This window comes from Chelonoidis abingdonii, chromosome 17, assembly GCF_003597395.2.
Source record: "Chelonoidis abingdonii isolate Lonesome George chromosome 17, CheloAbing_2.0, whole genome shotgun sequence".
In the NCBI taxonomy this organism is placed as follows: Eukaryota; Metazoa; Chordata; order Testudines; family Testudinidae; genus Chelonoidis; species Chelonoidis abingdonii.
In genome coordinates, this window is record NC_133785.1 from 2,025,981 (window position 1) to 2,038,558 (window position 12,578).

Sequence of the window (12,578 nt, forward strand, 5' to 3'; positions counted from 1 at the left end):
CTACTGCAATACAAATAATATATATTAAGAACTTTTGGATCTAGAGAACATCATGGCTGGCCTGGAAAGAAGAAGAAGGTTGAGGGTATTCTGGCTGATACTTTATCTGACAGAAAAGAAGGCTGGTGTGATAGCAAGATTCTGTCATCAGCAGAAACATTTGACTGATGAACTAGAGGTCAGACTTTAGAAAAGGAGGAGGTAGCAAAGAAAAAGCTCTTGGACTGTATCAGAAAGTGTAGATATGTAGAGGAAAATCCTGAGGAAAACAGTTTAGAAAATAGGGTGACTGTTTGGCAACAGCTTCCGGCTTCTTGGTTAGAAACTGAAAGTTCACAGGAATCCAGTTATGTAATAACATTGATTTTAAATCTGTTTTCTTTACAGTTACGTCTTTGATAACTGTTTAGCTTTTTTGGTAGAATTTGAAACAATTATTTTTACTATTCTGATTAAAATGATTGTAGATGGAGCATCTTATAGTGAAAGATGTGAGTCACTAATGAAGATAGACATTATAGGAGCATATTGAGGATACCATAAGCCCTTTATACTAAAAAGGGTCTAACTGAATTTGGTAAATTGAACATGTATTTTTAAATGGTACTATTTCATCTGACTGTGTGGACTGTGATGGAGCCTTTTTCATTGATGGCTCAAGGTAGCACGTTTCAATTTTTTCTTTTGACTGAAAATATGGTGATGGATGATCTAAAGCAGTGGTTCTCAAACTTATTTGATCGAGCCTCCCTTTTTTATGTCTGTAGTCATTTACCCCCCTTATCCCCCAAGTACATATATCTCCACCCAGCTCTGAAGGCAGAGCGGAGAGCAGTGGCTGCTGGCTGGGTGCCCAGTTCTGAAGGCAGCGCCATGTCAGCGGCAGCACAGAAGTAAGAGTGGCAATGTGAAAAGTGATATTTGTCAATATCACTTTTCACAGCAGACTTGGTGCCCTGTTGCCACCCTTACTTCTGTGCTGCTGCTGCCACTCCAGGGCTGTTAGCCAGAGCCCTGGCTCCTCAAGGTGTGGGGTGGGAAGGAGAGCCTGAGCCTGGGGTTGCCTCCTGCTGAGGGATGGTGGGGAGGGGAGGAGAGCCTGAGCCTAAGTGGCAGGCTCTGGCTGTCAGTCCCAGTGCGGTGGGGCTCCAGGTTTCCCCTTTATCCTGACCTGCTGGGTGTACACGGCTGTTCTGTGCAAGCGCCAGCCACCTGGGGCTGACAGCCAGAGCTCTTAACCAAAACCCCCCACAAGCTCACACCTCCCTTGACACATTCCCACACTTCTGTTGGGAAGCCCACCCCATTGTTTGAGAACTGCTGCTATAAAGCATTCCCATTGGAACTAAATCATCATAATCATTCTTCTAGGTTTGGAAAATGTTTGTTGAAAAGATATGCCTGGATTATTTGTAGAAGTACTGTAAAAAATGTTAACACATGACTGTGCAGGGAAGAAGGGAACTAGGTCATGAGACAGAGGGAAAGTAGGAACTCCTGAGGGGAGAATGAGGCTGTTTATTCTATGCTACAAAGGGAAAAGAAATTGTAGAGTTACTCAGGTGTACCCTTTGTTTTAACTGGAGTGAGTTATTGTTAAACCGTGAAGTGCTTTTAATGCCACTAGAAATTGGTGGGAAGCCGAGCCCCATAGTGAGGTATGTGGGAGAGACGCTTGATACAACAATGCAAACATACTACACAATGAATTTTATCATGTAACAGTGGAATACAATTAAAATATACCTCTAGAAATGGTTTAGGTGTATTCTTACAGGAATGTTCTAGGTGGTTACTAATGAGTATTAGAAGAATTGGTTACCTTTACTATAGCAATTTGGATAATAACAGCAATTGTTATATGCAGTGTTGTTGTAGCTGACTTGGTCCCAGGATATTAGAGAGACAAGGTGGGTTAGGTAGTATCTTTTGTTGGTGAGAGAGAGAAGCTTTTGAGCTATAGCTTCTCTCTCTCGCCAACAGCAGTTGGTCCATAAAAGATATTGCCTCAACCACCTTGCCTTTCTAATTAATAACAGTCGAGTATTTTGAAAGTAGGAAAGAAAGTTTAGTTTTTGTGGTTATTCATACTTTTAAACAAAATGGAGGACTAAAGACTGTTTCTCTGAAAAAAACATAGTTTATGTAGGATGGTATTCAATGGTACAGTTAAAGTGTAGATGTCAGGATCCAAAGAAGCAATTGCAGCTGACCACTGAAAACCGGTGTACCAAAGTAGATAGAATGGATGATGCTGATCATTATGCTGCATCATGAATAGTGTTTACCACCATCCGATCCTGTGCTAAATATTTTAGTACCTTAAGGACAAATCAGAGCTCTTAGCTTCCTCTCTCTCTCTAACAATGGGACTATTATTATTTAGGGGACTTCCATATTTGCAAGTTGTTTTGGCCCTAAGAATAACACTTTAATTTTGTTTTGTCTTTTTTTCCATGTATCAGTTTGCAGCAGTGCTTCTTCTGCCTGTTTTGCATTGAAGATTATATGGTTTTAACTTTTGCATTAGTTCTCAGATGCTTGGTTATAGTTTAAAAAAAAAACTATGGAATAAATGGTTAAAAACTGTTAGAATAGATACATTTGTGTTCAGCAAGTTAAAAGAAAAAGTATTACATATTCAGTTAAGAAAATATTTTTACACTCACACAGGCACTGTTGAATTAAGATAATTCCAACAGTCTGTTATGATATCTTTTTGCTTTCAGATTCAAGCGCTCCAGAAAGCATATGATGAACTTTGCCAGAAGGAAGGAGTTACAGCCTTGCCTTACTTTTTAATCAAATATAATGACAAGTCTGTTTTGGTGTCACTGCTTAAAAACTGGAATGATTTTTTCCAAGATCAAGAGGAAAAGGTAAGTGGAATTTTGCACATATGCTCGGATGCCAGAAATATTTGTGCCGACTTTACAAACTGTTTGACCTCTCACTGGAATACTATACTGAGATCCAGTGCTTGTCCACTGAGTAGAGTAGGTCAAGTCTCTGAACACCAGTTGCTCCCATTGACTACACCTAGTCTTCAGGGTGCATAGTTTTAGGCATCTCAATCTGGGTGTCCAAAAGTCCAGACATCCCAAATTAGTCGATGGTTTGAAAATTTGGTACTTGAGCTCTCTATACTCATTACCCCATCTTTAAAAGAGAGATCATAAAACTTAGCTACTTTACTGGGCTGTTATGAGGACGAGTTAATATTTCTTAGTCACTTTGAACACATAGCATTATGTAAGTGCAAAGCCCACCTATATTATTATTCATTTGCTTGTGTGTTCCGTGTAGGGGAGGAGTATGCAACAATTCATTTCTATAGTTGCTGCACTAGCTTTAAGTACACCTGGAAATGTTATAACAGTGACCTTCTACAAAAGAAAATATATGATCCTATTATAAATTAATACAAAACGTTAATATTAATATATTCAGCTTGTATCTTTCAAAGTACCAGCAATAATACAAGAAAAACTGGCTCCTTTTTAAACTCTATTAAAAAAAAAATCTGTATTTGAACAGTGTACAGTTAAGTCCTTCATAGTCCTGTAGATGTGATGCAGGCTAAATGTTGGTCAGATGAGGTTGGAATGATATTTGTTGTTGTTGTTGTTACGGGGAAAACATGTCTCCTTTTGAATGCAAAAAAAGCACTGTCCGTTCCATGGAGCCACAAGAGAATTTCCATCCTGATAATTTGTAAAGCAGAAGACATCAAGGCAACGGTTGACCAAGCTAGTTATACATTATGTAGTTCTTGTCCGTTCCATTTATCGTCATCTTGTCCAGGTGCCTAGCTTTAACAGAGCCTTCTGAAATTCTTCAGAGCACTCTTTATTTTGACTAACCTTTACTCAGAGCCTTGAATAGTTTTTTGCTTTATAATGCTAAAAATTTACTGAGCAGCAAAGCTCCATAATGAGGCTGAGGGAGAGCTAATTGTGCAGGACAGAAGTCTGTAAAGCAATTCATATCTCACACATAAGGAAGACATTAAAATAGTCATTGAAGTAGTTCAACTCTGTTTTATACCATTTGAGCTCCAGTCATTTCCTCTGCTTTTTCCATTCTTTTTCTAAAATAAGGAAAATATTGTATTGTGGCTATGTAGGTATTATTTTGAAATAAGGAAACTTCAAAGACTAACTTTAAAAAGTGGCATTGATAGAAGCATACGCTATCAGATGAAATCTTCCTCTATATGAGAGAAGCCTGTATCATACAAAATAGTCCTTTCTTAGGGTTCAGTTTGGAGGGCAGTATCTGAGTTCTGTGCTTAAATCCTTTAATAAAGGATTGCCCTTGCCGGTGACTTTACCTTTTTCATTGACTGACCCAGCATCTGTTATCCTGTCTCCTTTTGTATCATTATTATCCACCATCCATCAACATTGCTTATGAATCAAGGCAATAATCTGACCACTTGGTAGGCATCTTCAGGTTTTGTTAAACTGCTTTTTGGGCTTAGATGAGGAAATGCATACGGCACAGTGAAGTACAAGTGAACGTTAGGTGGCCAAAATGAACAAAACTGGGAGCTCTGGGAAACATTAAACTGCATGCAATGGCATACAATTTGTCATAGTTTGGCAGGAATTGTTAATTACTTTTTAAATGCTATATGTGATTTCTTACTGACATAACATGTAAGATAACAAGATACACTGACAACTATTACTGCAAATCTTGTGCTGTTATGCATAGAGTTTTCAATGGGGCTATTTTGTTTGCAGGTGACAGTTGGAGTTTATGATCCCTGCAATTTTACACAGTATCCAGGTTGGCCGCTGAGGAACTTGCTGGTGATGGCAGCACACAGATGGTATTGGTTTTATCTTTTATTAGATGAGCCCTTTTTTCAGCCCAGCTGACTTAAACTACACACCCTGAACCTTCACTTTGTCTGAAATATGCAAAAATATATGCAAAGGTGAAAATAAAAAATTACTAGGAGTGTGTTGGAAATGGATCCCTTGAATAGGAAATAGATCAAAATAACAAATTTCTAAGGTTTCTGCATATTTTTGCAAATTTTAGTGGGCAGAGACCAGGGACCCTGCCTGTTGCTACTTCCATATAGTCTTTCACTTCTTGGCTGCCCCCCCCCCCCCCATTCTTAATGGTTAGTTTCTAGACTTTGAGCCCTGTTTTTAAATTCTCTCCATTCCAAATCTTTCCAAAGCTTAACCTGCTACATCACATTCCAGAGCAGAGATTTATTTCTGAAAAGTTTGGTAAAAGTAAAAAAAAATTTTAAAAAAAATCCTCTTTTGGGAGAATTTGGAGTAGAGGAGGGTTAATAACTGGGTTTATAAAGGGAACCTACCTTCGACTTAAACTAAGTAGCAGCTACTGCCACTTCATCATGTAGCAGATTTCTACATGAGTAGAAGCAAAACCTGAAAGGCAGTCTAGTCTCTGGATTTGTTGTGTAGCACAGACTGATTGAGGATGCTAATGTGTGCAAGTGCCACTGGAAAGCTGTCTTGCTCCAGAGAATAAAACTGTCAAATGACCACCAATGGTACATGAGCTAAAGTCTGAAGAACACATACTCTAAAGTTCTTCTGCTTTGCCTGATTGAACATTTATTTTTGGTTTATTTCACACTGTCATCTTTTGCGTTATAAAATACTATCCATCTAAGATTGGGTTGTTTGATTAATTTAAGCTGCAACTTCAAATTTTTGATGTTCTAGTAATGTGTAATGAGACAATAAACCTTCAATTAGCCATGTTAACAATGGCATTTTCCAGGCTCATATGTGAAAGATAGCATAGGAGGGTATATCCATGTGCATATCACTTATCTGTGCATCCTGTGAGGATATGAGAATCCCAAATTCCGTTATTTGCCAAACACCTAATTCTTTTACTTTGATGCTCAGCAGTGAGTGAATATGAATAGTAGGTGCAGAGCTTAATTGGTGAAGGGGAAGGAGACAAAAACTGAATCAGATCAAGGATTCTGAGGAGCGTGCTAAGTCATGGAGGAGGTAGAATGGCACCTTCTGCTGCACTGTCATTGCAACTTTATTACATTGTATTCTGGGGCTTCTCTGGTCATTATGCCTCAAAACATATGGAGCTTCTAGTTCCCAGTAACACTGTGCAGATGGGTAGTTAACAGTGGGGAAGTCCTGAGTGCAATTTCAGTGGAGCTGCACCAGTTTCCATATAACAGTGGACTGTTTTAGGTATTCATTAGTCATGTTGGGTTTCTTCATATTTGATCAGGTAGAAATATGGGCACATTATTGTATATGAAGCTAATACCAATGGAAGATTTGTCATAGTCTTGAGTTTTCAAAGGATTAAAGCTGTATGATACCAGAGGACTAATAAAGTGAAGTTCCTGCTTGAGCATCTTTCTTTTCTGCTGGAGGAGTGCCAGATCTTTTATACCTTGCTATAGATTTATTTATTTTTCAATGCCAGGGGTAGCCACCTCCATTCAGTTGAAGTGCTCTGCTTCAGAGACAGGACCATGCAAGGCGTGAGAGACATAGCACACAGCAGCATCTTTGAAATAAAGCTTCCACAGCTGCCACAGAGCCCAGGTAATCCATTGTTAAAGGATGACTTTCAGAATACAGAAACTGATGTTACTTGACTTCTCTTCTCTGTGATCACTAAGAAGATGGAAGAGAGATTAGTGCTGCTAACTTGTTGCTGATGTTAACTGCTACCTCAAATATAATGTATCTTAAATATCAGAAGGGTAGCTGTGTTAGTCTGTATCCACAAAAACGAGGAGTCCTGTTCAGGTTGGGGGGCTGTCTGTAAGCGAGGATTGACCTGCCTCCCAAGGCCTGTGAGAGTGGGCGATCATTTTCCAGGATAAGTTGTAGATTGTTAATGATGAGCTGGAGGGGTTTTAGCTGGGGGCTGTACGTGATGGCCAGTGGTGTGCTGTTATTTTCTTTCTGGGCCTGTCCTGTAGTTGGTGACTTCTGGGTACCTATCTCACTCCGTCAATCTGTTTCATCACTTCCCCGGGTGGGTATTGTAGTTTCAAGAATGCTTGATATAGATCTTGTAGGTGTTTGTTTCTGTCTGAGGAATTGGAGCAAATGCCGTTGTGCAGCCCCCTGCTAAAACCTCTCCATCTCATCATTAACTATGTACAACCTTTCCTGGAAAATGATTCCCCACTCACACAGGCCTTAGGAGGCAGGCCAATCCTCGCTTACAGACAGCTCCCTAACCTGAAGCAAATACTCAGCAGCAACTACACACCATGCCACAGAAACACTAACCCAGGAACCAATCCCTATAACAAACCTGTTGCCTTCTCTGTCACCATATCTATTCTAGTGACACCATCATAGGATCCAGCCACACTATCAGAGGATCATTCACCTGCACACCTACTAATGTGATATAAGCCATCATGTGCCAGCAATGCCCCTCTGCCATGTACACTGGCCAAACCAGACAGTCTTTAGGTAAAAGGATAAATGGACACACATCAGACATACAAAACCAGTAGGAGAACATTTCAATCTCCCTGGACACTCAAGAATAGATTTAAAAGTAGCCATTCTTCAACCAAAAAAACCTTAAAAACCAGGCTTCAAAGAGAAACTGCTGAGCTACAATTCATTTGCAAACTTAACACCATTAATTTGGTCTTAAATAGGGACTGGGAGTGGTTGGCTCACTACAAAAGCAATTTTTCCTCTCTTGGTATTGACACCTTCTCATCAGTTATTTGGTGTGGACCACATCCACCCTGACTAACTTAGTCTTCAACATTGGTTTGCCACTTGTAAGATAACTTCCTTCTCTTCATGTGCCAATATATATTTATGCCTGTTTCTGTAATTTTCTTTCCATGCATCTGAAGAAGTGGGTTTTTTACCCATGAAAGCTTATGCCCACATAAATCTGTTAGTCATTAAGGTGCCACTGGACTCCTCATTGTTTTAGTGCATCTTAAATTGTTCAAATGTCTTTCTGAAGAAAATAGTTTTATTTTCTAGAAGGAAAGAGGATAATTTACTTTGGGAGTAAGGTTCTTTGGCGTAATCACCAAGCTTTTATGCTCTAATTGTAATTACAAGCATGATACAGCAACAGGTAATTGCTGTCACAGTGCATACATTATTAATGTATGTTGTCATTTCTTATTAAAAGTGTGTTTAATCACTAGACTACCAAAAATACACACAATCATATTAAGTGCGTGAAACAAGGTACTTATGAGAGTACAAAGTGGATTTATAAAACCATAAAAATCACAATTTTGGTATGTTTGGAGTCTGAGGTGTTTTTGTATCTGTATTTTGTGGTATTAAGACCTGAAGGAAATTAGAGCAATGCACTGGAAATTTGGGAAACCAGGATTCAGTTGCTATTGATAATATTGCGTCAGAACAGAACAAAACTGTTTATAGGTCCTTCATCTGAGGGTCTCAGAGTATTTCACAAATAATAGTTAAAACAAAAGTCACCATCCATGCAAGGTCACCAAGTGGTATTATACCCATTTGCAGATAGGGACACCAAGTCATGGAGAAGTGAAATAACTTGTCCAAGATCACTTAGCCCCCAGTCCTGCAGACAATCATGCATATACACCACTTTAAACATGAGTGTAACTCTTTGCAGGATCAGGACCTTAGCTAGTCTTTGTCAGAGCTGGGAATAGAACACAGATGTCCTGATTCAGATGCCTCTCCTCTAGCTCTGAGAATCACACTGTTATTTATTACTTATAATAAGTTTAACAAATACTTCGGAAAGATCAGTGTAGATATTATAATAGTCAGTTAACAAGCTTACATTTTCAGTCTTCATCTGTAATATTAAATATTGCTGATCAAAAGAACCACACATTCTTGTTTTTTGTAACCTTTCTCCTCCCCTTCTCTCACTCCTTCCCATGTCTTTTCTCTGTCTCTAAAGTGCCTAGCACACATATGTAAATACCAAAATTAATAATCACATACAGGAGGCTTCAGTTTAAAAGCTGATATAGGCACATGTCTGTGGGTGAACAAGATTTTTGGTACTCTCTTGAGTGGATCTAGAGTCCTGCTGTCCCCTTTCCCAATGGTGTCCTTAGGAGAAGACCCATCTGTCTTGACAATGTCCTGGGATTTTGATGGTTAATTCCCAGCCCGAGTCCAGAGACAGCACAGGGAGACACTCGCAGCTGGAAACTAATTAGGTGCAGCTGAGTCTATTTAGGTTCAGTATGTTAGAGGTTCTGTCCAGACTAGGAAAACAAGCTACATCTAAAAGCATGTTAGCTAAGACTTTTCAACTAACGTGTTTTAAAACACTGGAATAAACAAAAAGCAGTGTGCAGTGCAGACAATATGAAAAAAGGGACACTTTCTACCAATTTTTTACCATGCAATAGAATCTCTATTGCAGTGAAGAGTTCTGTTATTTAACATCCTTAATGAATTGACAGTTTTGGGAAAGGTGGGTTGGTTGGTTTTTTTGTGTTTGGCAAGGTGAAATTTAGGTTTTTAATATCATGGAGTTTTTTGTTTGTTTTTTCTGAAAAGTAGATTGTCCAAAAGCTGTTGGATGGGAGAAAAACCAAAAAGGAGGCATGGGTCCTAGAATGGTGAATCTCAGCGAATGCATGGATCCTAAAAGGTATGTGGTGGTTTAAAAACATTTGTAATCTGATCATGCCTGGAATATACCAGGCTTTGAGGGTATGGGGAGCGAGAATGTAAGGTCCAAAGGCTACGTGGATCTTAAATGTGCTTTGTCAGAAAAGAAAATATAGTTGTGACAATGTTAGTGCCCAATCCTGCCATCCGTTTTTACCAGGTGCAATGCATACTCCCATGAAAGGTCCCATTGTCAGCAGAACTTCACAGAGTAGAAAGTACCATGCTTAGTAATAGGTGCTTCCAGGATGGGGCACTAATTTGGAAATGTAGATTAGTTACTTTTTAAAGTTAAGTTGAATGCAAGTTGTATTTCTGTGTAGCTGTGTTTCTGTGCATAGACCTATGTTTGTATTGTTGAATTCTGTGATTTTACTTATTGTCCTTCCTTTTTAGTTTAACTTTTATCAGTGCAGACTCACAATTTACTTAATGGCTGGCAAGACATAAGAACAGGTTGATTGCTGTTAAGCATGTGGCCTTGGTAACATCCATCATTGTGCCCTTAGGTTTTGATTGTTCAGGCTGCAGAATCCTCCTGTGAGAAAGTACATGCCGTCAACTCCTGCTGAAGTCAGTGGAAGTTGAGGGTGTTTAGCATCTTGCAGTATTGAACAGTTTTAATTTTATGGATAGTTTTCCACTCCGTCTACCTCTGAGATGTACAAGTGAATGATGGAAGAGGTAGAAAAGATGCACATAGCCCTTCCTGAGGAGAAGCTGGAAGAGGCAAAAAAAGTGCGTGTATGATGCATAGCTGTACATAATGACTGGATGTAATATAGTGGAGCCCTCTACAAAGAAGAGGTGATAAAAACAAATTAAGACTTATGTGAGACTGAAAGAGGGGACCATGCTGAGTGTAAGGAGGGCTAATTCTGGCAGAAAGAAGGCTCCTGTATATGTTACGTATCATTTATCTCCCTTATGGATAAGCTGCTGTGATCTGCTCTGCTCAGAACTTTAAAAGCCTGATACATTGCCCAGCCAGCAAATCCAACATAGGCTGCAAATGAAATTGGTTAACTGCTTTGGTATCCTTTAAAGCAGCCACACAACAATAAATCCTGCACTCTGGAGGAAAGGCATGTGTAATAATTCTTGTGCGGTGTGACGGTGACTGGGTGAGAGGCACTAGAGAAAGAATTGAACAAAGTAGAAGGCTAGGAGATGGGACAAATTACCTATGGCATTTGGATGGAATCTGAGGTGAAAGGTGACTTCTCGTTTTCAAACTTGGGTAGGCTGTTCACTTTGGAATATAAAATGTGGGTCAGCATCTTATTCAGCAGACTTTACGGGCCTGATCCAATTCCATTAACTTCCATGGACTTTGGACTTAAAGTAATTAAATCATTTTTCTCCACGTTCCCCTACAGCATGGGACGTGGATTGCCTGCTAGAATCATCTGGGGATATCTCACCTCATCACTTCCCTGAGAGGCATTGAGCATTGGTGACATTGTGCTCTCTCCTGTTTTCTGCCTGTGGCACCTGAGAATTGAAATGCTTCACTCCAACTAGTGTCACTGGGCTTAATATAGGAGTACTTGAATGAAATATATACTGATCTGTGCTATTGAGGAGGTCAGACTGGATGATCTAATGCCCTTTCTGCACTTAAACTCTATGAAACTAAATGTCATTTTCATGGACTGCCTATTTTGGTTTATTACTTATGGGCCTCTGGAGTATACGATTTTTCCTAGCATGAAGTATATGTTTATTTGCATTCTTGTCAAATACCTAAGGAGTAAGTTTTTAAAAATAGGGCAATTACTGATTGTCGTCTTGTTCTTGTTTCAGCATGTTTCTAATTCATTTGTAAGAACCACAGTAAACATTTTTATAAAAGTTTATTGCGTTACTGTGTTTGATGTATTGATTGTTGTATGAGATCACAATAGGATAGAATGTCAACATTTGTGTAGGTAAATAATGCTGCGGGCACAACACTTCATCTTTACCTTCTTTTTTTATTACTATGTATCTGATTAGCAAAATGTTTAGTAGAATTTATACATAGTATCTTTAAGAATTCCCAAAGTATATGAGAGTAAATTGCATGGACTGATTAATGTCAAATCCGTTGACAAGGTTCTTTATACGTAGCATGGATTGTTATGCAGAAGCAGACTCTGTGATTTTTACTTTTCATTTTAAGTATTCCTAGAGATGCTCATACTGTACACTGCTTTAGCTATTTCATTAGCTAGTGCAATGTTTCCCAACTTTGGGTCTGCTCCTCTAAAGATCATTTAGATACAGATATGCAAAATAAATTGATTTCTCTGTTGTATATCTGCATTTAGCTCTGTAGTATCTAGGCACAGGTGGCTGTGAGAGGAAGAGCTCACATGTAGCCTGCTAGCCCAAGCTTTTCCATTTTGCATCCGTGCTGCTTGGGTCAGTCATGTGAGCGCATGCACTCTTCACTAGAGAATCTTCAAGGGTGCTTATCTTCTTTTTGCCTGTAGAGAAGGATGATCCATTGGTTAGGATGCTAGCCTAACACCCAAGAGACACAGGTTTAATTCCCTGTTCCACCAAAGACTTCCTGTGTAACCGTTGTGACTTATTCCCTGTGTGCCTCAGTTCCCCATCTGTAAAATGGGGATAATAATACTTTCCTACCTAAACAATAAATACAGTAAGGACTATGACTGAATATAGGCTAAGTACATTCAGAATTGTGATGTAATCAGATACTTCATTGATGGGAGACATGTAAAAACCTCAGACAGACAGAATGTAGTCTTGTGGTCTGCTGGGCAGGAGAGAAGGAGACTGAGAAACAAAAAAGTCAGTGAAAAATAAATTTAAAAATATATGGAGAAAAGACAGGGTTTAAAAAGAGAAGAAAAACTGAACTGAGATCAAGTGGACAGAAAAAGAGAGAGATAATAGCAACTGGTGGGATGTATCATG

At 39.1% G+C, this 12,578-nt stretch overlaps 1 protein-coding gene across 9 annotated transcripts in view; it reads left to right on the top strand.

Annotated features, from left to right (window-relative positions):
* The window catches only part of ATG7 (autophagy related 7), a 300,945-nt gene that overhangs the window by 16,548 nt on the left and 271,819 nt on the right, over positions 1-12,578 (top strand). For 7 of the 9 annotated variants that reach the window (XR_012657137.1, XR_012657138.1, XR_012657136.1 and 4 more), the window contains 4 exons: positions 2,730-2,879; positions 4,749-4,837; positions 6,454-6,575; positions 9,537-9,630. Coding sequence is in view for 3 of the 9 variants with exons in the window: in XM_032773131.1 (XP_032629022.1) it covers positions 2,730-2,879; positions 4,749-4,837; positions 6,454-6,575; positions 9,537-9,630 (455 nt within the window). In the remaining 6 variants the exon portion in view is untranslated. The remainder of the gene's footprint in view (positions 1-2,729; positions 2,880-4,748; positions 4,838-6,453; positions 6,576-9,536; positions 9,631-12,578) is intronic. The other 2 variants (XR_012657139.1, XM_032773136.2) reach the window with 1 other exon arrangement.